Source organism: Hemitrygon akajei, chromosome 4, assembly GCF_048418815.1.
Source record: "Hemitrygon akajei chromosome 4, sHemAka1.3, whole genome shotgun sequence".
In the NCBI taxonomy this organism is placed as follows: domain Eukaryota; kingdom Metazoa; phylum Chordata; class Chondrichthyes; order Myliobatiformes; family Dasyatidae; genus Hemitrygon; species Hemitrygon akajei.
In genome coordinates this window covers 99102999-99126985 of record NC_133127.1, presented here as the reverse complement: position 1 = coordinate 99126985, position 23987 = coordinate 99102999, and the positions used below count along the sequence as shown (strand labels likewise).

Sequence of the window (23987 nt, the reverse complement as noted above, 5' to 3'; positions counted from 1 at the left end):
ACAAGAGCTCAGGAGTCCATCCTATCTTACAATAGTAGGATAGAAGCTGTCCTTGACCCTAGTGGGAAATGCTTTCAGGCTTTGTATCATCTGTTCAATGGAGGGGGGAGGGTGGGAGAAGAGAGTATGTCTGTGGGCCATTTTACTGAGGTAGTGAGAAGTGTAGACAGAGTCCGTAGAGGGGAGGCTGGTTTCTGTGATGTGCTGAGTACAACTCTGCGGTTTCCTCTGGCCACAGGCAAAGTCGTAGCCATTCCAAGCCAAGATGCATCTGTATAAGATGCTTTCGTTGGTGTATCAATAAAATTCACTGAGAGTCAGACGTGCCAGATTTCTTTTTACTACCTGAGGAAGTAGAGGCTTTGGAGGGCTTTCATGGCCGTGACATCTGTGGTTGGACCAGGCAGGCTATTGGTGATGTTCACTGCTTGGAACTTGGAGCTCCAGTTCCTCTCAACCTCAGCGCCATTGATGTAGATAGGGGCTCTGCTACAGTTCCTGAAGTCAATCACCAGTTCTTTTGTTTTGCTGACATTGAGGGAAAGATCGTTGACATGACACCATGTCACTAAGCTCTCTATTTCCTTTCTGTATGCTGACTCATCATTATGTGAGATATGGCCCACTATGTCAGTATCATCTTCAAACCTGTAGATGGGGTTAGAGGAGAATCTAACCTTGAATTCACAATTTGTGCAGGGAGTGGAGAGGGGCAGCAAAACCTCTACCATGAGTACTCTAAACTGGTCTTTACAATAATCATGGTGGAAGTGTTGCTGCCCATCCTTTGTGATTGCAGTGGTTTGGTCAAGAAGTCGAGGATATAGTTGCAGAGGGAGGTGTTGACTCCCTGGTCTTGAGTCTGGCGATGAATTTGCTTGGAATTATAGTATTGAAGGTGGAGCTGTAGTCAATAAGCAATCATCTAACATAGATGTCTTTACTGTCCAGATGCTCCAGAGATGAGTGTAAGGCCAAGGAGATGGCATCCGCTGTAGACCTGTTTCGGCGGTAGGTGAATTGGAGTGAACTGATATATCTTTGGCATAACTTTCCCTTCAGAAATATTCTGATTGTAATAATCAATTTCTGTATTTTTTAGCTTAATTTCTAGACCAAACTCTGAAAGCCCCAAATGTGGGTTTTTCCATACTTGTTGTAAATGCGTATCCAGGAAGTTGCAGGATGGAGTTGATTATAGCGCTGTGTTTAATGTTGAACATTTTCTTCAATTAATCTCCACTGTGCTCTCTTACAGTCAGAATCTTTTGTGTGATGTAACACTTGTAGCTGAAGATACCGAGATCCCGGCTCACAGAGTCGTTCTGGCAGCCTGCAGTCCATACTTCCATGCAATGTTTACAGGTATTGTAGCACCAGCTAGTGGTGTGTGTTTTGCATGTGATTTGATATGGTCAGTGGCACCTAGTGTTGTTGGTTCCCTCCAGCATATGCCTTTGCACAATTGGTCTTTTAATTTTTCCTCTCGGGGGTTGGGGGGGAGAAATGGTCATGCCAGAGTGAATTCAGATATTTCCCAAATAGAGGAAACGTTTACGATCGGATCAAGCTCTGCTACAGCTTCGATGGCATTGGCTCAGAAGCAGCAAAAATTGTCTATTATTTGATCTTGTCTGTGATACCCTCCATGATAATCAACTTGTAGGTGCTTTTTGGCTTTCTTCATTCCCTTGCCCAGGGTGCCAACCACGAACGAACATTAGCCTGTTCAAACTTATTGATTTGTAATGTAGAATAAAACAAAGTGTAACAAGAGTGACGGTAAGGCCATTAATTTGATTTCAAATATTTTGCTTGTATAACTGCTTGTTGAGAGGTTCTCTTGGCAAGATTTAAATTGTTGAGGATGAGAGCAGAAATGAATGGCTGTTCAGTGCAGTCTGCCTGTGTTTGACTAGTCTCCTTGCTGCCGGCGGAAGGTGCTCGAGTCTTGGGGCCCCAGGTTCGGTTGCCTTGGCAGCTTGTGGTGTTGGACTCTCCTTCAGATGTTGTTTGATATTTCTTGTCTTTGGCACTGAACAGGCTTTACCTGATTGATGACTTTGAGGATGTAACAAAGCACTTTGAAGGTAGAGCAGTGGATGTAGTGTGTATGGATTTTAGCAAGGCATTTGATAAGGTTCCCCATGCAAGGCTCCTTCAGAAAGAAAGGAGGCATGGGATCCTTGCTTTGTGGATCCAGTATTGGCTTGCCCACAGAAGGCAAAGGGTGGTTGTAGATGGTTCATATTCTGCATGGAAGTCGGTGACCAGTGGTGTTCCACAGGGATCTGTTCTGGGAACCCTCCTCTTTCTGATTTTTATAACTGAGGGAGTCGAAAGGTGGGTTAGTAAGTTTGTTGATGACACAAAGGTTGGGGGTGTTGTGGATAGTGTGGAGGGCTGTCAGAGGTTACAGTGGGACATCAATAGGATGCAGAACTGGGCTGAGAAGTGGCAGATGGAGTTCAACCCAGATAAGTGTGAAGTGGTTCATTTTGGTAGGTCAAATCTGAAGACAGAATATAATATTATTGGTAAGACCCTTGTCAGTGTGGAGGATCAGTGAGATCTTGGGGTCTGTGTCCATGGGATACTCATAGCTGCTGTGCAGGTTGACAGTGTTGTTAAGAAGGCGTATGGTGTGTTGTCCTTCATCAACCATGGGTTGAGTTCAAGAGCTATGCAAGACCTTAGTTAGACCCCACTTAGAGTACTATGTTTTGTTCTGGTCACCTAATTACAGGAAGGATGTGGATACTATAGAGAGAGTGCAGAGGAGATTTAAAGGATATTACCTGGATTGGGGAGCATTCCTTATGAGAATAGGTTGAGTGAACTTGGCCTTTTCTCCTTGGAGCAATGGAGGATGAGAGGTGACCTGATAGAGGTGTATAAGATGATAAGAGATATTGATTGTGTGGATAGCCAGAGGATTTTTCCCAGGGCTGAAATGGCTAACATGAGGGGGCATAGTTTTAAGGTGCTTGGACTGAGGGGATGTCAGGGGAAGTTTTTCACACAGAGTGGCAGGTGCGTAGAATGCACTACCAGCGAAGGTGGTAGAGGTGGATACTATAGGTTCCTTTAAGGGACTCTTCAATAGGTACATGGAGCTTAGAAAAAGAAAGGCCTATGTAGGAGGGAAATTCTAGGCAGTTTCTAGAGTAGGTTACATGGTTGGCACAGCATTGTGGGCTGAAGGGCCTGTAATGTGCTGTAGATTTCTATGTTTCTATTTGCGTGCTTTGATCGAGGCGCTTTAGAGTGTAACTGAAGCTACAGCTTTGGCCTGCAGACATTGATGCAGTGCTGAACTGATTGAATCAGTGGCTGTGACCACAGCCATTGGCTCCAGGACTGCCTTTACTCGCCTCAGTGGCTTATGGCTTTTGGGGACTCTGGTATGAAGTTTGATGTTCTTTGTGTTTGTTCACTTTTTGTTATTTGTGCAATTTGTTCTTTTTTTTGCACGCATGATGGTCTTGTGTAGGGTTTTTCTTTAAGTGGGTTCTATGTGTTTCTTTGGGTGCCTGCAAGAAAGCAAATCTCAAATTTGTATACTGTATACATTGGTAATAAATGATACTTTGAATTGCATTGTAATGTTTTTCATGGTGAATACTGTTTCAGACATTTGAGTAGCGTTCTTAAGTTGTCAACTCTTGAAAAGATCTGTGTCCAAGTTGACTGAATTAGTAGCAGTGTAGGCACAATGCTGTTACTCTGGAAAATCACTCCACTTTTTAAGTATTTGTTTTCAAACATGGTGAAAGAAAAACATTCACCTTTAGGTTTGCATTCCATCTGTCAAATGGAAGAAAAATGATTCGCTATTTGAGAGGCTTCTATCTGTGCACAATTTCGATGCAAGTTGCATGAGTCCAAAAAGGCGTGGTTGGAAATGAAAGTTTGCACTAACGAAGCACATTACTGGAGCTGCAGCGCGCTGGAGGTACTCAGCATTTGCAGGAGGGTTTGGGATTGTTGATGTTTTCAGTCGAAACGCCGCATCTGGACTGAGATTGGAGAGAAGAAATAGCCAGTTTGAAGAGAGAGGGAGTGGTGAATTCTGAGGGAGTAGGTGTTTGGTGAAGGATGGTGGGCAGTTTGAGCCAGGTAGGGGACGGAGAGGGGGAGGGTGGTGAAGAGCAGAAATACAAGAGCTATTTGGATTTACATACATACACACACACCTAACTACATCTATTTTGTCTGCCTCTATCAGTCTTCCACCTGCCTCTGTCTGTAAGATGAACTAGAGGCCTTATTTTTGTGTGAGGGTGATCATAGTGTTACTAAACTCCAGTGACTGAGTTGGAACAAGGACAGGATGGTTGGAGGGAAGTAGCTGTTCTTGTTGTCGCGAGCAGAGTGAAGAGACTGGGAAATTGGAGAGATAAATGGCAGTAACAGGCCCTTCTGGCTAGTTGAGCCCATGCCATCTAATTACACCATGTGACCAATTACCCTACTAGCCTGTACGTTTTTGGAATGTCGGGGCAGAACCATACACACTCCTTACAGACAGCGGTGGGAAATTGAAGCTGATCCAAGTCACCGTGAGGCAGCTGTGGATTTGTGCCTTCTGGAGGCATTTTGCAATTGATTGAAGTATTACTGGACGGTGATCACTGAGGCAGTTGAATTCCTCCACACATTTGACCTGAGAAACAACATTGGAACAACCAGTCTAGTGTAAGGTGAGAGAACTGATTTATTGTGTGAATGTAATGTTGGATTGTTCAGGACAGCAAAGAAGTTATTTCTCCACTCGGGACAAAGAAAAATTGAAAGGTGAGCTGCTTTGGGTGACCTTTGCATGTTTGGTGCTGTTGTAGAAGTGAAGAGACCCAGAAGGAAGTAATGGGGAAAATATCCCTGCAGTATTTGCTGTATTTACTTGGAATGATAATGCATTGATTTCATAGTAATTTTTCCCTGAGTAAATGTGGTTGAATGTATGCATTTTATTTTATTTTGTGGAAATTGTTTTAAAATTATTTATGGGTTTAGATGCTGAAGCCTAGTAATAAATCTGCTGGCATTATTTTGTTCACAATGTTGCTGATTCTCAGTTTCTCAACTATTTTCCCATTTGGCTAACTTATTTACTTTTATGTCGTAGTTAGTTCTGCAGTTTTGGTTTTTTTTCCAACTGAATTTTTATTGTAGAAGTCATAATTAGTCATTAAGTCATTGTTAGTTTAGTGCTGTCAATTATTACGAATGTAAGACCATAAGACATATGAGTAGAATTGGGACACTGGGGCCATTGAGCCTGCTCCACCATTTAATCATGGCTAATTTACTTTTCCTCTCAACCCGTTCCCCTACATTCTCCCAGCAACCTTTGACGCTCTGACTTCAATCTTCACTTTAAGTATACCCTGCTTGCACTCCTCAGCTGCCTGTGGCAATGAATTCCACAGGTTCACCACTCTCTGACGGAAGAAATTCCTCTTCATCTCTATCCTAGGCTGAGTGCTTCCTCCTTCCCCCACCCCCAATCTAGTTGCTTTGTACTTGTGACTGTGAGGCTAAGTCCAACTCCACTGCCATATGTCAGTTTGCTGGCAAGACCACAGTGGTGACAAATTGGTGTATAAGAGGGAGACTGAAAAATCTGATTGAATGGTACCACCTCTTCCTTAATGTCAGCAAGACCAGAGATCTGCTGATTCACTACAGTAGGAAGAAGCTAGAGGCCCATGAGCTAATTCAGAGGTGGAGGGGGTCAGTGGTTTTAAATTCCTTGGCATTGTATCAGAAGGTGTGTCCTGAGACCAGCATGTAAATGTCTTTTCAAAGAAAGCACAGCAGCGCCTCTACTTTGTTAAATTTTGTGCAGATTTAACATGTTGACAAACATTGACAAACTTCTATAGATACTGAATTGTGATTACTGTGACTGGTTACATGGTGACCTGGTACGGAAACACCAAAGCCAAAGAATGCAAAAGCCAATGAAAAGTAGTGGGCTCAGCCCAGTCCATCACAGGCAAAACCTCTCCTCCACTGAGCACCGTCACAGGAGAGGTGCACCCACAATCCAGACAGTGCTGTCTTCTTGCTATTGCCATTGGGAATGAATGAGGTGCTAGAGCTTTTGGTCTCACACCAGCAGGTTCAGGAATAGTTGCTGTCTTCAACCAGTGTGGATAACTTCACTGACCTCAACACTGAACTGACCACTGGTGCTGCTGAATTACAGCGACTACTTGCTGGAAGTAAGATTGCTATGTTAATCACACTTTTTCTCAGATGTGGTCACTGCAATCAATAGCCTGTAACTTCCCATTCGTAATTGAGCTCCTGAACCGCCTGTGCGACCTGGCATCTTTTGCGGTGTGAACTGAAGTGCCACAGGGGCAGGATGGTAGCAGCATGGCGAGTATGGGCCGAATCGAGGCGGCTGGGAAGTTCTGTGTAGTTTTAAATTGGTTCTATTGTATTTCTTTGTTCTACTGTGAATGTCCACAAGAAAATGAATCTCGGGGTCATATATGATAACATGTATGTACTTTTTTGAAGAAAAAAATCAGGATCAGGTTTAATATCACTGGCACATGTTATGAAAAGTGTTGTTATGTGGCAGCAGTACAATGCAGTAGATCATGTGTGGACAACCTGTGGCCCACGGGGTTTTCTAGCATGCATTATTCATTAATTTGAGGCAAAACATAACTAGATGTATTTAAATGGATAATTCCATATTTCAAGTTTTTTTATGGCATTTATCCGGCCACTCATCAGTACACGATCCGGCCCACAGAGGCAAAAAGGTTGCTGACCCCTGCAATAGATACTCTGCAATGACCCCATCATGGGGGTCCTTGATGAATGCTGTTTTTTTGAGGCATCATTCCTTGATATCCTGGAGAGGCTTATTTCGATCTGGTGTGTGCCCCTTTCCTCCCCCTTACCAGATGGTGATGCAGCCAGTTAGAATGCTCTCCACGGTACATCTGTAGAAATCTGTGAACACGAAGTGCACTGCAGATGCTGTGGTCAAATCAAGATGTACAAAAAAGCTGGATGAACTCAGCAGGTTGGGCAGCATCCGTTGAAAGAAGCAGTGTGCTTCTTTTAACGGATGCTGCCCGACCTGCTGAGTTCATCGAGCTTTTTTGTATGTGTAGAAATCTGTGAGTGTCTTTGGTGACATGTCAAATCTCTTTAAACCCCTAATGAATGTATCTGCTGTCATGCCTTCTTTGTACAAACCCCATTTCCAGAAAAGTTGGGATATTTTCCAAAATGCAATAAAAACAAAAATCTGTGATATGTTAATTCATGTGAACCTTTATTTAACTGACGAAAATACAAAGAAAAGATTTTCAATAGTTTTACTGACCAACTTAATTGTATTTTGTAAATATACACAAATTTAGAATTTGATTGCTGCAACACATTCAACAAAAGTTGGGACAGAGTTAAAATAAGATTGAAAAGTGCACAGAATATTCAAGTAACACCGGTTTGGAAGACTCCACATTAAGCAGACTAATTGGTAGCAGGTGAGGTATCATGACTGGGTATAAAAGTAGCATCCATCAAAGGCTCAGTCTTTGCAAGCAAGGATGGGTCGTGGCTCACCCCTTTGTGCCAAAATTCGTGAGAGAATTGTTAGTCAGTTCAAAAGGAACATTTCCCAATGCAAGATTGCAGAGAATTTAGGTCTTTCAACATCTACAGTACATAATATTGTGAAAAGATTCAGAGAATTCAGAGACATCTCAGTGTGTAAAGGGCAAGGTCGGAAACCACTGTTGAATGTGCGTGATCTTTGAGCCCTCAGGCGGCACTGCCTAAGAAACCGTCATGCTACTGTGACAATTATAGCCACCTGGGCTCGGGAGTACTTTGGAAAACCATTGTCACTTAACACAGTCCGTCGCTGCATCCAGAAATGCAACTTGAAACTGTATTACGCAAAGAGGAAGCCATACATCAATTCTATGCAGAAATGCTGGAGAGTTTTCTGGGCCCGAGCTCATCTCAGATGGACCGAAAGACTGTGGAACCATGTGCTGTGGTCAGATGAGTCCACATTTCAGCTAGTTTTCGGAAAAAACGGGCATCGAGTTCTCTGTGCCAAAGATGAAATCAACCATCCTGATTGTTAACAGCGAAAGATGCAAAGGCCAGCATCTGTGATGGTATGGGGGTACATCAGTGCCCATGGCATGGGTGAGTTGCATGTATGTGAAGGTACCATTGACTCTGAGGTGTATATTAGGATTTTAGAGAGACATATGTTGCCATCAAGGCGACGTCTCTTCCTGGGACGTCCATGCTTATTTCAGCAGGACAATGCCAGACCACATTCTGCACGGGCTGCAACAGCATGGCTTTGTTTGACTGGCCTGCTGCCAGTCCAGATCTGTCTGCTATTGAAAATGTATGGCACATCATGAAGAGGAGAATCAGACAACGGAGACCACGGACTATTGAGCAGCTGAAGTCTTAAATCAAGTAAGAATGGACAAAATTTCCAATTGGAAATCTTCTACAATTAGTATCCTCAGTTCCAAAACGATTAAAAAGTGTTATTAAAAGGAAAGATGATGTAACACAATGGCAAACATGCCTCTGTCCCAACTTTTGTTGAGTGTGTTGCAGCCATCAAATTCTAAATTTGTGTATATTTACAAAATACAATTAAGTTGGTCAGTAAAACTATTGATTTATTTGTACTTTTGTCAGTTAAGTAAAGGTTCATGTGAATTAACATATCACAGATTTTTGTTTTTATTGAATTTTGGAAAATATCCCAACTTTTCTGGAAATGGGGTTTGTAATTGCATTGGTATGTTGGGCCCAGGATAAAATGAAGGTAATAAATTAACTTTGCATGTGCTTCTATTCTGAGGCTGTGCTCTCTGGTCCTAGACACTCCCATTATTGAAGACATTCTCTCCAAGTCTGCTCCTTCCAGGTCTTATGGACCTGCCGAAGGGTCTCGGCCTGAAACATTGACTGTACTTTTTTCCCATAGATACTACCTGGCCGGCTGAGTTCCTCCAGTATTTTGTGTGTGTGTTGCTCAGATTTCCAACATCTGCAGATTTTCTCTTGTTTGTTCTTTCAGTATTTGGTAGGTTTCAATGAGATATTCTTTTATTTTTCAAAACTTCAGTGAATACAGGTTCAGAGGCATTGAATGCTTCTCATAAATTAACTCTTCCATTCCCAGGATCATTGTGAATCTCCTCTGGACCCTCTCCAACGCCATTGCATCCTTTCTGAGATAAGCTGCCCAAAACTGTTCACAATATTCCAAATGTGATCTGACCAATGCCTTATATAAAGCCTCAGCATAACATCCTTGCTTTTATATTCTAGTCCTCTTGAAATGAATGCTAGCATTACATTTGCCTTTCTTGCCACCGACTTAACCAGTAAGTTAACTGTTAAAAAATCCTGCACTAGGTCTCCCAATTCCCTTTACAGTTTTGATTTCAGAATTCGCTCCCAGTTGAGAAAATAATCTGCCTTTATTCCTCCTACCCAAGTGCATGAATGTACACCATATTCCCCTCCCTTAATCCATCCAAGTCCTTCTGCAAGACTCCCTGCTTCTTCAACACTACCTGCCCCTCCACCTTTCTTTGCATCATCTGCAAACTTGGCCACAAAGCAATCAATTCTGTCATCCAGATCATTAACATATAACATGAGAGGTAGCCGATGAAACACTGACCCCTGCAGTTATTATTAATAATATAGGAGTTTAGAATTGGGCAGTTAAGGTGTCGGATGTAGAATGACAAATGGATGAAAATAATGCAAACATATGTAAAACATGCTTATCTTCAATCACTATTTTTGTGTATGTATTTTAAAATCTTGGCAAGTGGACTGGTAACTGATCAGATGACTCTTTCTGATGGTTTCCCTAGCAATCATTCCAACATGGAGACCAAAATTTTTAAGAAGTCCATCACCCTAGTTATATGCGTTTTTAAAAATTCCATTTTGTGTCATTTCTCTATGATTTAATACTTAAAATCCTTTCTTTTAATTGTCTCTTTCTAGGTTTCAGTATACATGCCTTGGGTGGGATAGAAGGGGGGAAGAAAGAGAAGTATTTTGTTTGTTATACTTGAACCTGGCTTCATCATTACATAGTGTTTTTAAGGATCTGGTTTTGGCTCGACTCCACTCTATGCCTAAACGCCTAGCCTCTTGCCTCTCCTAGAGGCTTAAAAATCTGTCATTGCCTTGGGTGTGTTCAATGATTTAGCCCCCACAGCTCTGAGCAGAGAATTTTAAAGGGGCATGATTCTCTTACATTTTTCCTTACTACTTAAATGGGTGATATTTTTTCCCTCGCTGTCATTAAGCCCCTTTGTAATTTACATTTACCTTTCTAATTCCAAGACCTCTGTACTAACTCTTTCATGTAAAGGAATACCTAGATTCCTCTACAGCAACATTCTGTAATCTCCCTCTCTTTATCAATGTGTTGTTTTACACCGAGCTTGCTAATTAGCTTGTAGATGCTTCATCACCAGTCAATGTGACATCCTCAGTGTGCAGTTGTTGGTGTTTCTCTCTGGGAGTGCCTGCCTTGGTCCTGATTGATTACACATTCAGTTGACCTTTGAGTTCTATTGGCTTGTGTTTCTTTGGCTCCTAGGGGTTCATCGATGACGTCTATTTTGTTATGTTTGTTTATGGAGTTGTCAGAAGTGAACCATGCGTAGAACAATTCGTGTTTGCCGGCGTCAGAACCTCCATGGTGTACCGAGATCATTGATGTTGTTACACTATTTCACTAAAGTGGATAACCTTACATACCCCCTCTCCCAAGTTTTTGCCCTCATCCATGCATGTTACCATTGCATCCTGCTCCCATGTTTCTTCCTTGTCTGCTTTGCATGTCCTCAGTTAAGTTGGCTGTAGTGTACTCAGTCTTTTAAAAATCAAAAATAATTACAGGTGTTGGACATCTGAAGTAAAAACAGTATGTTAGAAACATTCAGTTGGTCAGGCAGCAGTAGCAAAGTAAATGTATGTCACCGTATACAACCCTGAGTTTCGTTTTCTTGTTGGCATGCACAGTAAATACAAAGGAACAATAGAATCGATGAAAGACTGCACACTACAAGCTGGACAAACAAACAATGTGCAAAAGAGAACAAACTGCAAATACAACATTAATAATAAACAATAGATACAGAACAAGAGATGAAGAGTCCTTGAAAGTGAGTCCATAGTTCGTGTTATCAGTTCAGTATTGGGGTGTGTGAAGTTATCCCCTCTGGTTCATGAATCTGAGGTTGAGGGGTAATAACTGTTCCCAAACCTCCTCCCTGATGGCAACAGTGAGATGAGAATATGGCCTGGGTGGTGGGGATCCCAGATGATGGATGCTGCTTTCCTGCAGCAGTGCTCTCCAGATGGTAGATCTGCTCAGTGGCGGGCAGGGCTTTCCCTGTGATGGACTGGGCTATATCTATTATTATTATTATTATTATTATTATAATGACTTTTCCGTTCAAGGACATTGGTGTTTCCATACTAGGCTGTGATGCATTCTCCACCACATGTCTATAGAATTTTGTCAAAGTTTTAGAATTCTAGGAAGGCAGAGGCATGGCTGTGTTTCTTTGAAATTGCACTTGCTCTCTACGGATTCTCTGAGATGAAGACACTGAAGAATTTAAAATTGCTAACCCTCTTTACCTCTGATCCTCTGAGGACTGGCTCATCGACCACCTGCTTCATCCTCCTGCAGTCAATATATTCATAGTTTTGAAAAGGTGCTTTTATGTTTCTTGTTGGTTTACTCTGGAAATCTGTTTGCTGTTATTTTTTTTCCCTCAGTGATACTTTCCTGGTTTACAAACTTTTTTTCCCCCTCTGAGTTTTTAAGCTGTTTTACAGTATAACAACAGTTAGGGGTTTGTAGATTTCTCTCTATGGGGTCTTCTGTTGCTTGCTATCGGCCTCCATCCAGATTTCTTCTCACCATTGCTATCATTCTTTGTTAACAAATTTAACCCTATCTATCTGTCCTTACTGCAAATCCTTCCAATATTGTTAGTGCTCTGTAACATTGAGTTGCTAGATTTACTTTTATTTGTGCCATTAATGAATGAATGTTGTGCACATTCAGAGAGGGTCTGTAATAATTGCCCTGTTACTATATTTGTTTGTCTCTGATTCTATTTGTAGCTGTGCTTGTATGCTTGTAGATGGTAAGTTAGAACTGGTGATTAATGTCAGTGTAATGTGGTAGTTAGGTTGCTTATCCACCCATTTTATCTCTTCTTATCTGTAGATGCTACAAGTACCTTGTACCTGCTGGACAAATATGAGGGCCAAGATGCCTTTACTTTTACCCTGTGGATCCTCATAGTAACAAAATAATTACAACTGCTTGCGACTGCTATAGGGTTCTAACACTGGCATAAAGCCAACAGGTATAGGAGTGAGTTTAGGCCATTTGGCTCATTGAGTCTGCTCTGCCATTTCATCATGGCTGATCCGATTGTCCTCTCAGCCCCTATCTCCTGCCTTCTCCCCAAGGCCCTGACCAATCAACCTTTGCCTTAAATATACACAAAGGCATGGCTGGCTATGGCAAAGAACTCCACAGAGTCACCACTCTTTGGCTAAAGAAATTCCTCCTCATCTTCATTCTAAAAGAACACTCCTCTATTCTGAGGCTGTGTCCTCTGGTCTAGGATTCTCCCACCATAGGAAACATACTTTCCACATCCACTCTATCAAAGCCTTTCACCATTCGATAGGTTTCAATGAGGCCACCCCTCATTCTTCTGAATTCCAGTGATTACAGGCCCAGAGCCATCAAATGCACTTCACATGACAAGCCGTTCAAACCTGGAATTATTTTTGTGAACCTCCTTTGAACCCTGTCCAGTTTCAGCACATCCTTTCTGAGATAAGGGACCCAAACCTGTTTGAAATACTCTCTAAAGAGTATTTAGAGAGTGAGGCCTCACCAGTCCTTTATAAAGTTTCAAATACATTCTTGGTTTTATATTCTAGTCCTCTTGAAATGAATCCTAACATTGCATTTGTCTTCCTCACCACAGACTCAACCTGCAAATAAATCTTTAGGGGATTCTGCACAGGACCCCTTTCAACCCTTTCATTTCTCCTACCAAAGTGCATGACCGTACACTTCCTGACACTATTCCATCTGCCATTTCTTTGCCCAGTCTCCTAATCTAAATCCTTCTGTAGCCTCTCTGCTTCCTCAAAACTGACTGCCCTTCCACCTATCGTATGATCTGTAAACTTTGCAACAAAGCCATCAATTCCATCATCCAAATCATTGATTATATAATGTAAAAAACATCGGTCCCAACACAGACCCCTGTGGAACACCACTACTCATTGGCAGCCAACCAGAAAAGCCTCCATTTATTCCTACTCTTTGCCTCCTGCCGATCAGCCACTGCTTTATCCATGCTAGAATTTTTCCTGTAATACCATGGGCTTGTTAAGCTGTCTCATGTATGGCACTTTGTCAAAGGCCTTCTGAAAATCCAAGTACACAACATCCACCAATTCTCCTTTGTCTATCCTGTTTATTTCTTCAAAGAATTCCAATAGATTTGTCAGGCAAGATTTTCTCCTTGAGGAAACTGTGCTGACTATGGCCTATTTTTATCTTGTGCTTCCAAATACTCTGAGACCTCATCCTTAATAATCAACTCCAATATCTTCCCAACCACTGAGTCAAGCATTTCCTTTCTTCTGCCTCTCTCCCTTCTTGAAGAGTGGAGTGATATTTGCAGTTTTCCAGTCTTCCAGAACCATTCCAGAATCTAGTGATTCTTGAAAGATCATTAATAATACCTCCATGATCTCCTCAGCCACCTCTTTCAGAACTCTGGGTTGTATCTGGTCCAGGTGACTTACCTACGTTCAGACCTTTCAGCTTCCCAAGAACCTTCTCTCTAGTTAGGGTAACTTCACACACTTCACGACTCCTTCCACCATACTGCTTGTAACTTCCACAATGAAAACTATTGCAAAATGCTTATTCAGTTCGTCCACTACTTTGTTGTCCACCATTACTACTCTCCAGTATTGTTTTCCAGCGGTCTGATATCTACTCTCACCTTTTTTATACCTCATGTATCTGAAGAAACTTTTGGAGTCCTCTTTAATATTATTGGCTAGCTTACTTTTGTATTCCGCCTTTACCTTCTTAATGACTTTTATTTGCCTTCTGTTGGCTTTTAAAAGCTTCCCAATCCGCTAGCTTCCCACTAATTTTTGTTCTATTACATGCCATATTTGTCTTCTCTTATTAGCCATGGTTTACATAGAAACATAGAAAACCTACAGCACAATACAGGCCCTTCAGCCCACAAAGCTGTGCCAAACATATCCTTACCCTAGAACTACCTAGGCTTACTCATAGCCCTCTATTTTTCTAAGCTCCATGTATTCATCCAGGAATCTCTTAAAAGACCCAATTGTTTCCGCCTCCACTGCTGCCGCTGACAGCCCATTCCACGCACTCACCACTCTCTGCATAAACACTTACCCCTGACATCTCCTCTGTACCTACTTCCAAGCACCTTAAAACTATGCACTCTCTTGCTAGCCATTTCAGCTCTGGGGGAAAAAGCCTTTGACTATCCACACAATCAATGCCTCTCATCATCTTGTACACCTCTATCAGGTCACCTCTCATCCTCCGTCGCCCCAAGGAGAAAAGGCCGAGTTCACTCAACCTATTCTCATAAGGCATGCCCCCCAATCCAGGCAACATCCTTGTAAATCTCCTCTACACTCTTTCTATGGCTTCCACATCCTTCCTGTAGTGAGGTGACCAGAACTGAGCACAATACTCCAAGTGGGGTCTGACCAGGGTCCCCTCTAGCTGCAACATTACCTCTCGGCTCTTAAACTCAATCCTACGATTGATGAAGGCCAATGCACCGTACGCCTTCTTAACCACAGAGTCCATCTGCGCAGCAGCTTTGAGTGTCCTATGAACTCGGACCCCAAGATTTCTCTGATCCTCCACACTGCCAAGAATCTTACCATTAATGTTATATTCTGCCATCATATTTGACCTACCAAAATGAACCACCTCACACTTATCTGGGTTGAACTCCACCTGCCACTTCTTAGCCCAGTTCTGCATCCTATTAATGTCCCGCTGTAACCTCTGACAGCCCTCCACACTATCCACAACACCTCCAACCTTTGTGTCATCAGCAAATTTACTAAACCATCCGTCCACTTCCTCATCCAGGTCATTTATAAAAATCACGAAGAGTAAGGGTCCCAGAACAGATCCCTGAGGCACACCACTGGGCACCGGCCTTCATGCAGAATATGACCCATCTACAAACACTCTTTGCCTTCTGTGGGCAAGCCAGTTCTGGATCCACAAAGCAATGTCCCCTTGGATCCCATGCCTCCTCACTTTCTCAATAAGCCTTGCATGGGGTACCTTATCAAATGACTTGCTAAAATCCATATACATTACATCTTCGACTCTACCTTCATCAATGTGCTTAGTCACATCCTCAAAAAATTCAATCAGGCTCGTAAGGCACGACCTGCCTTTGACAAAGCCATGCTGACTAATCCTAATCAAATTATGCCTCTCCAAATGCTCATAAATCCTGCCTATCAGGATCTTCTCCATCAACTTACCAACCACTGAAGTAAGACTCACTGGTTTGTAATTTCCTGGGCTATCTCTACTCCCTTTCTTGAATAAGGGAACAACATCTGCAACCCTCCAATCCTCCGGAACCTCTCCTGTCCTCATTGATGATGCAATAATCATTGCCAGAAGCTCAGCAATCTCCTCCCTTGCTTCCCACAGTAGCCTAGGGTACATGTCGTCTGGTTCCGGTGACGTATCCAATTTTATGCTTTCCAAAAGTTCCAGCATATCCTCTTCCTTAATATCTACATGCTCAAGCTTTTCAATCTGCTGCAAGTCATCCCTACAATCACCAAGATCCTTTTCCGTAGTGAATACTGAAGCCAAGTATTCATTACCTCTGCCATCTCCTCCAGTTCCATACACACTTTTCCACTGTCACACTTGATTGGTCCTATTCTCTCACGTCTTATCCTCTTGGTCTTCACATACTTGTAGAATGCTTTAGGGTTATCCTTAATTCTGTCCGCCAAGGCCTTCTCATGGGCCCTTCTGGCATTTCATTCTTAAGCTCCTTCCTGCTAGCCTTGTAATCTTCTAGATCTCTATCACTACGTAGTTTTTGAACCTTTTGTAAGCTCTTCGTTTCTTCTTGACTGGATTTACAACAGCCCTTGTACACCACGGTTCCTGTACCCTACCAGCCCTTCCCTGTCTCATTGGAACATTTCTATGGAGAACCCCACGCAAATATCCCCTGAACATTTGCCACATTTCTTCCCTACGTTTCCCTGAGAATATCTGTTCCCAATTTATACTTCCAAGTTCCTTTCTGATAGCCTCATATTTCCCCTTACTCTAATTAATCATTTCCCTAGCTTGTCTGTTCCAATGTTATGCTAAAGGAGATAGAATTATGATCACTATCTCCAAAATGCTCTCTCACTGAGAGACCTGACCAGGTTCATTTCCCAATACCAGATCAAGTACAGCCTCTCCTCTTGTAGGCTTATCTACATATTGTGTCAAGAAACCTTCCTGAACACACCTAACAAACTCCACCCCATCTAAACCCCTCTGTCCAGGAAGTTGCCATTCAATATTTGGGAAATTAAAATCTCCCACTGCAACAATCCTGTTATTATTACTCCTTTCCAGAATCTGTCTCCCTATCTGCTCCTCGATATCCCTATTTCTATTGGGTGGTCTATTATATTAAAAAAACACCCAGTAGAGTTATTGACCCCTTCCTATTCCTAACTTCCAGTCATAGAGACTCCATAGACAACCCCTCCATGACTTCCTCCTTTTCTGCAGCCGTGACACTATCTCTGATCAACAGTGCCACATCCCCACCTCTTTTGCCTCTCTTCCTGTCCTTTCTGAAACATTTAAAACCTGGCACTTGAAGTAGCCCTTCCTGTCCCTGAGCCAACCAAGCTTCTGTAATGGCCACAACATCATGGCTCCAAGTGCTGATCCACACTTTAAGCTCATCTGCTTTATTCATGATACTCCTCTCATTAAAATAGACTCACCTCAAACCATCGGTCTGAGTGCGTCCCTTCTCTATCACCTGCCTATCCTCCCTTTTGCACTGTCTCCAAGCTTTCTCTATTTGTGAGCCAATGTCCCTTTCCTCCGTCACTTCAGTTCGGCTCCCACCTTTTAGAATACTTCTTGCATACTTCTTCCTCTTTGGGATCTTGTGCCTCCCAAATTGCTTCCAGAAATTCCAGCCATTGCTGCTCTGCTGTTATCCCTGCCAGTGTTCTTTTCCAATCATTTCTAGCCAACTCTCTCTCATGCCTCTGTAATTCCCTTTACTCCACTGTAATACTGGTACATCTGACTTTAGCTTCTCCTTCTCAAATTTCAGGGTGATTCCAATCATATTATGATCACTCTCTCCTGAGTGGCCTTTTACCTTAAGCTCTCTAATCAATTCTGGTTCATTGCACAACTCCCAGTTTAATATACCTGATTCTCCTGGCTTTTTCCTCTCTGTCATCACATTTCTAAATGATCCATGAATGCTATCTTGTTATTTGCCTTTTGCACCACTAGTTTTGTAACGTAGTGATTTTTGAGTTGCTTTGTACTGCGCCCACAAAACAACAAATTTCGCCACATATATCAATGATAATAAACCTGATTTTGATTCTATACTGAGAAACCAATGAGAGAACAGTCTATTTTAGGCTCTGGATTGTGCAATAAGGGTGTTTATTAATGATATTGTAAAGAGTAATCAGGACATGATAAGATTTTAACACTGGCCATTTTCCTGTATTGCATTCTCATGTTGCTGGATTCATGATTCCTCTCAAAACCAGAAATCTATCAGTCATGACTGAAACTTTGTCTTCTCTTCCCCTTTAGGGTAGAAAATTATCAAAATCATTAATCTCTGAAGAAATTTATCTTCAGTTTAGTCCTAAATGGTCTACACCTTATTTTGGCAAAGAAAAGGATGACAGTATGAAAGGCATGTTAGCTACTACACAATTGAAAGGGTATAGTAATGTCGACATTTAAAGATATAATGCACTATTTGCAGCAATTGTTCATAACTTCAAGGCACAAATATGTAAAGGGGGAGTGGTTGAACTGTCAATTATGGGAAAAAATAATAAATATTAATTCACTTGGAAAACAATGACTGAGACGAGGCAATATGGATTTGTGGAAAAGAAAGCATCTTTGAGTAACATTGGTGTTTTGTGAGTGTATGTCTGGTAAAGCTGGTGACGAGGAACCTAGTGTTTGTGATGCATTTGGATTTTTGGAAGATTCAGGAGGTCATTGAACATGAGTTTGAATGGACAACATTGGGGAACTGTACTAGTCTGGGTTGATTGGTCAATATGGATAGAAAATGAAAGATACAAGATCTAAGTGTCAACACCTCCTCAGGTTGGCAAGTTGTGGGATGTTAGTGGATCACAGCTTGGCCCCTACCAATTTACTGATTATATAAAAGGTTGCATGTCGGGACCAAATGTTGCATTTTCCATTTTAATGATGCAAAAGAAACAGGAGTGCAAGTAATGTAAAGAGGCTTTCATGAGGCTATAGACAAGCTGAGCAAATGGGCAGTATTTAGAGTACAATCTTGTCAAGTGGCTTTCATATCAGAGGAATTACAAATGCTGAGAATTTCCTAAGAGTTTGGAAATGCTGTTGTCCAGTGCACTTGGGTGTTCATGTGCACAAGTTGTTTAATTAGGAAGTTGATTTGAAGATTCATTGTTTCAGAAGTTTTCAAGATGCTTTAATAGAGTCTTGGTGAGATTGCAGCTGGACTTTTATTTGCAGTATTTCTCTCTAAAGGAGCATATCCATTCCAGAGAAAGAGTAGTGATGATTCACCGGACTAGTTCCTTGGATAGTAGATGGTCATATTTATTTATACTTTAAAAGAATGAAAGGAGATTCCATTGAAGCATGTAAAATCGACAAACATGAGGAAATCTGCAGATGCTGGAAATCCAAAGCAACACACAAAATACTGGAGAAAGTCAGCAGGCCACGTAAGGTAGCATCTATGGAAAAGTGTAAATATTGACATTTTTGGCTGAGATCCTTCATCAGGGCTGGAAAGGAAAGGAGAAGTCAGGGTAAGAAGCTGGGGGCAGGTGGAAGAAGAAGCACAAGGTGGCAGGTGATAGGTGAAACTGGGGGAGGGGGAGAAGTAAAGAGTAAGGAAGTTGATTGGTGAAGAAGATAAAGGGCCTGGAGAAGGAATGAAGGCCATGGAAGAAAGGGAAGGGGAAGGAGCACTAGAGCAAGGTGATGGGCAGGTAAGAGAAGGTACGAGAGAGGAATGGGGAATGGTGAAAGAGATGGGGTGGCAATTTCTGCAAATTGGAGAAATTGCTGTTCATGCCATCAGGTTGGAGTTATCCCAGACGGAATATCTGGTGTTGTTCCACCAATTCGAATGTGGCATATACAGGGTGGATGTTTTCCCAGGCTGAGCTTAGGCTTAGGAAACAATTTCAAAATGAGGTGTAGATCACTGAGAACTAGAGTGAGGAGCTGCTGATCTCTGTAATTCTCTGTTCAAATTGTGTGAAAAGACCAAATCAGAATCAGGTTTATTATCACCAACATGTGTTGTGAAATTTGTTAACTTAGCAGCAGTACAATGCAATAGATGATACATTGGGTGAGCTTCATCTGAATCCTGGTGTCTTTAAGTATTCCGGTGAATTGAATAGTTACTGTTGTGGATTCTGCTTTAAATAATTTGAGAGGAGGTTCAGGTGAAGGCATATTTATAAAGGATAAGATGATGGTACAGGTTAGCACAATGGGCATGAATAGCCAGAACATGACAGGTGTGTTCAAATATGTGAGTATAGCTGGTGGTTAAAAGGGAAAATTACATGTTCTTGCCTGGAATGCTCGTAAGCATTCATTCATCAGATGATGCACAATTGGTATGGTTAACCATTGTTGAGATGGTTAAAAATTAATATCAAGGCCCAACTGTTCAGTGGTATTTGAAATTCAGAAGATAGGCAATCAGGGAAGCAGGTAGGTAGAAGGTTCTATACTACATAATGGCATGATCAGTGTAATAAAGGATGAGATTGGTTGGTGGAAGTAGACTCTGTTCTATAGTACATAACGGCATGGTCAATGTCCTGTGTGTAATAAAGGATGATATTAGTACAAGATTCAGCAATGGTCATTAGCTTCCATTCTGCATCTTAAAACTCTCTTGATTTCTAAATTTTTCTTATTGTGATGAAAGTGTATTAACCTAAAATAGTAACTCTTCTTTTCCACAGATGACACCTGATCTAAAAATATTTGCTTTTTATGTATATATTCAAGATTCTTTTCACCATTTTGCTTCTTATCACATCTTGGTGACTTGGTAGACAGGGTTCAAAATTGGTTAGGTCATAGAAAGCAGAGGGTAGTGGTAGAGGAATGAAGGTCTGTGACCTGTGCTGGTCTGTAGAGATCAGTGCTGGGGCCACTAGATGAGTTGATGTAGTTGGTTAACAAATGTTCTAAATGGTGGAGTTGTGGATGGTTTAGAAGTTTGTCAAAGGATCAATTGGAGATGGAGGTAGAGAAATAGCATATGATGTTAAATCTGGATAAGTGTGATTGTTGCACTTTAGGAGGTCAACTGTATAGATAGATAGATAGATACTTTATTCATCCCCATGGGGAAATTCAACTTTTTTTCCAATGTCCCATACACTTGCTGTATAATTACATACAATACTTAACTCAGTAAAAAAATATGATATGCATCTAAATCACCGTCTCAAAAAGCATTAATAGCTTTTAAAAAGTTCTTAAGTCCTGGAGGTAGAATTGTAAAGCCTAATGGCATTGGGGAGTATTGACCTCTTCATCCTGTCTGAGGAGCATTGCATCGATAGTAACCTGTCACTGAAACTGCTTCTCTGTCTCTGGATGGTGCTATGTAGAGGATATTCAGAGTTATCCATAATTGACCGTAGCCTACTCAGCGCCCTTCGCTCAGCTACCGATGTTAAACTCTCCAGTACTTTGCCCACGACAGAGCCCGCCTTCCTTACCAGCTTATTAAGACGTGAGTATACAGTAAATGGCAGGACCCTTGGGAGAACTGGTATACAAAAATCTGATGGCATATCCATTGTGCCATTAAAGTGGCAATGCAGGGTGTTGAGTATAAAAGTTGACAGGTTGTATAAAACTTTGGTTAGACTACATTTGGGGTATTATGTGCAGTACAATAATGATAGGGAGGAGTGTGAAAAATTTCAAACTTGGCTTAGGTGAAGTTGATGAATTGCCCTCACAAATAGAAACATCTATCTCATTCTCCATGAAGAGAGCAGAGTGAACAGTTTCTCAGCCACAGGTTGAAGCCAATGTGATGTATTGAATTTCCCCACGATTGTTGTACCCTAACTAGCAGTCAGAAATTTAGATTTATTTTTAACCTTTCTAATTTAGTTGAGGAGCCAATAGATTAATTAACTCAGCACAAACCAGAAATTTCTCTTTCTGAATGTTGCAGCAGCTTACTGAATAAATATTGTGAAACATTAATACACCATCATACTCCTACACCTTCATCCTGCAATTCTATCCCCCAAACCACCCCCAGGCTGGAAGCAAATGGAAGTAAATTATTTTATGTAGGATAGATACAAGTGCTGTAATTGCAATCCTTTTGCTAGAGGAAGGAGAAAAATATAACTGCAGGAGGATGCCTTGGAAAGATGTAATGTATTTTTCTAGTTAATCTAATCTGAATGGTCCATGTACCATCGTCGAGAACATGAGGGGAGAGTGTGGCCAGAGGACGCTTCAATCCCAGTTTTACAGACAAACTCAACCACTGCGATTTGCCTACCACCAAAATAGGTGGATGTCATCTCCCTGGCCCTCCACTCATCTGTGGAGCATCTGCATAGTAAAGACGCGTATGCCCGACTCTTGTTTATTGGCTCACGTTCTGCCTTTAACACTTTAATTCAAAGCAAACACCTCACCAATCTCTGGACCCTGGGAGTCATTGCTTACCTCGACAGCTGGATCATTGACTTTCTGACCAGCAGACCGCAATCAGTAAGGGTAGGCAGGAACACCTCGGCCACAATTCTTCTGAACACTGGTTCTCCAAAAGTTTTTGTTTCCTCAGCCCTCTCCTCTACTCCCTGTGCACTCATGACTGTGTGACCAGGTTCTGTTTTAACTCCAGGTGATGCCACTGTTGTAAATAATGATGAGTCGGAGTACAGGAAGCAGATGGAGAACGTGGTGTCATGGCAACAATGTCACAAAACAAAGAGCTGGTCATTTACTTCAGAAGTGGGGGGGGGTCAGTGTACACACTTGTATCTCCATCAGTGCTGTTGAGTATTTCAGCCTGCCCTCTTCCATCCCCTCCGACATCATGGCCAAGGAAACTCGCCAACACCTCTACTTCCTTGGGAAGTGAAGGAAATTCAGCATGTACCCATTGACTCTACAGTTTTTATTAATGCACCATGCTGTCTGGATGCATAGTGGCTTGGTGTGGCAACTGTTATGCTTGTGAACACAGGAATTTGTTGACACTTGTGGGCACAGCTCAGCACGTCACAGGAGCCAGTCTCTCCGTCTATACTTGTACAATGTCCTGTGTATGTTACTAAAAAGGGCTTCTTTGGTTTGTTACGAGTAGGAATGCTTCTTTGTCTGTTAAAAGTTTCTCTTGCCGTTGTTTCGCTTTAGAATGGCTGATATGGTAATTGTATTCATTTGTTAATCAATGGGGAATGTTATTGTGTTTGTGAGGCTGGGAACTTGGGGGAGGGGTTGCGCGGGCTTGGGGTGTGAGGGGACTCCGGAGGGAGACGCCGAGGAAGGAGGACGTGCGCTCGGGAGACCACCGGGGAGTCCGAAGTGGGAGTTTCGGGAGGGCGACCACCGAGGAGTCGAATGGTTTGCTGGATGAGCTCCACCGAGTGCACTAAACTGACTGAACTTTGATAAGTTGGCGCCTTTTGTTTTTTTCTTGTGTGTATATATATATATATATATATATATATATATATATATATATATATAGTATTGCCTAATACTCTTTTAATCTTAGTAAACTCTTTAAAGTGTATTTCATACCAGTATTTGTTGTGGGTTTGATACTGTTGGCGGGCGCGAGGCATAAACGCGATTCTCACAGCACCTGCGTGTACGGGAGGTGGGTTGGTGTGTGGCTGGATCTCCTTTTCCCCTAGACCTATACCAGCCTGTTGGGTAAGTGTTCCATTGGTGGGGGCTCATCCGGGATCTCTCTCGGAACGGGGTGTCCTCCGTCACCCGGATGGTGTGGCGAGTGCTTTTGGAACAGCCAACATCAAACTCGCCCCGAGAAAAAACAGCTTCCATCTTCAGCATCTTCTCCACTAGCCTGTGTTTCCACTCCGGCGACACAGGGGAATCCCCGAAGTTAAAGACTTCAGCGCTTCGATGCTCCGATCCCTCCCCGTTAGGGGTCCTCACTGGTGCGCTAGACATTACCGTCACCGGGAACAGATGTGCCAGCGGCATTCCCCTCTTAAAGGTGATGTCTCTTGCCGTGGTGTTCCTGACACTTATAGCTATACACCTCGCTTGTACCACCCCTGGTCTCTGCACTTCGGGCCTCACCAGCGCCCCCACCGGAAATCGTGTCTCCCCTTCAAGATTGTCCGGGGCGTCTACTAACAGGGCTTTGCCCGTCGGCACTCCTGGGAATCTGGGGGTCCCCATCACTAGTGCTACCTCCCCGGGTCGGATCACCTTGGGCCTCGCCTGCGTACACCACACCGTCCCGCGTTTACACTCCGGGTCCAGTCTGAGGGAGGCAACCCCTTCTTCGAACACT

The 23987-nt window shown here is 42.4% G+C and overlaps 1 protein-coding gene across 8 annotated transcripts in view; it reads left to right on the top strand.

Annotated features, from left to right (window-relative positions):
* klhl2 (kelch-like family member 2) overlaps nt 1-23987 on the top strand; it is a 166394-nt gene that overhangs the window by 39681 nt on the left and 102726 nt on the right. For 4 of the 8 annotated variants that reach the window (XM_073043089.1, XM_073043086.1, XM_073043087.1 and 1 more), the window contains exons 3-4: nt 952-1011; nt 1259-1365. The exons of 3 other annotated variants lie outside the window; for them this stretch is intronic. In XM_073043089.1, coding sequence (XP_072899190.1) covers nt 952-1011; nt 1259-1365 — 167 coding nt within the window. The remainder of the gene's footprint in view (nt 1-951; nt 1012-1258; nt 1366-23987) is intronic. One more of the 8 variants, XM_073043088.1, reaches the window with a different exon arrangement.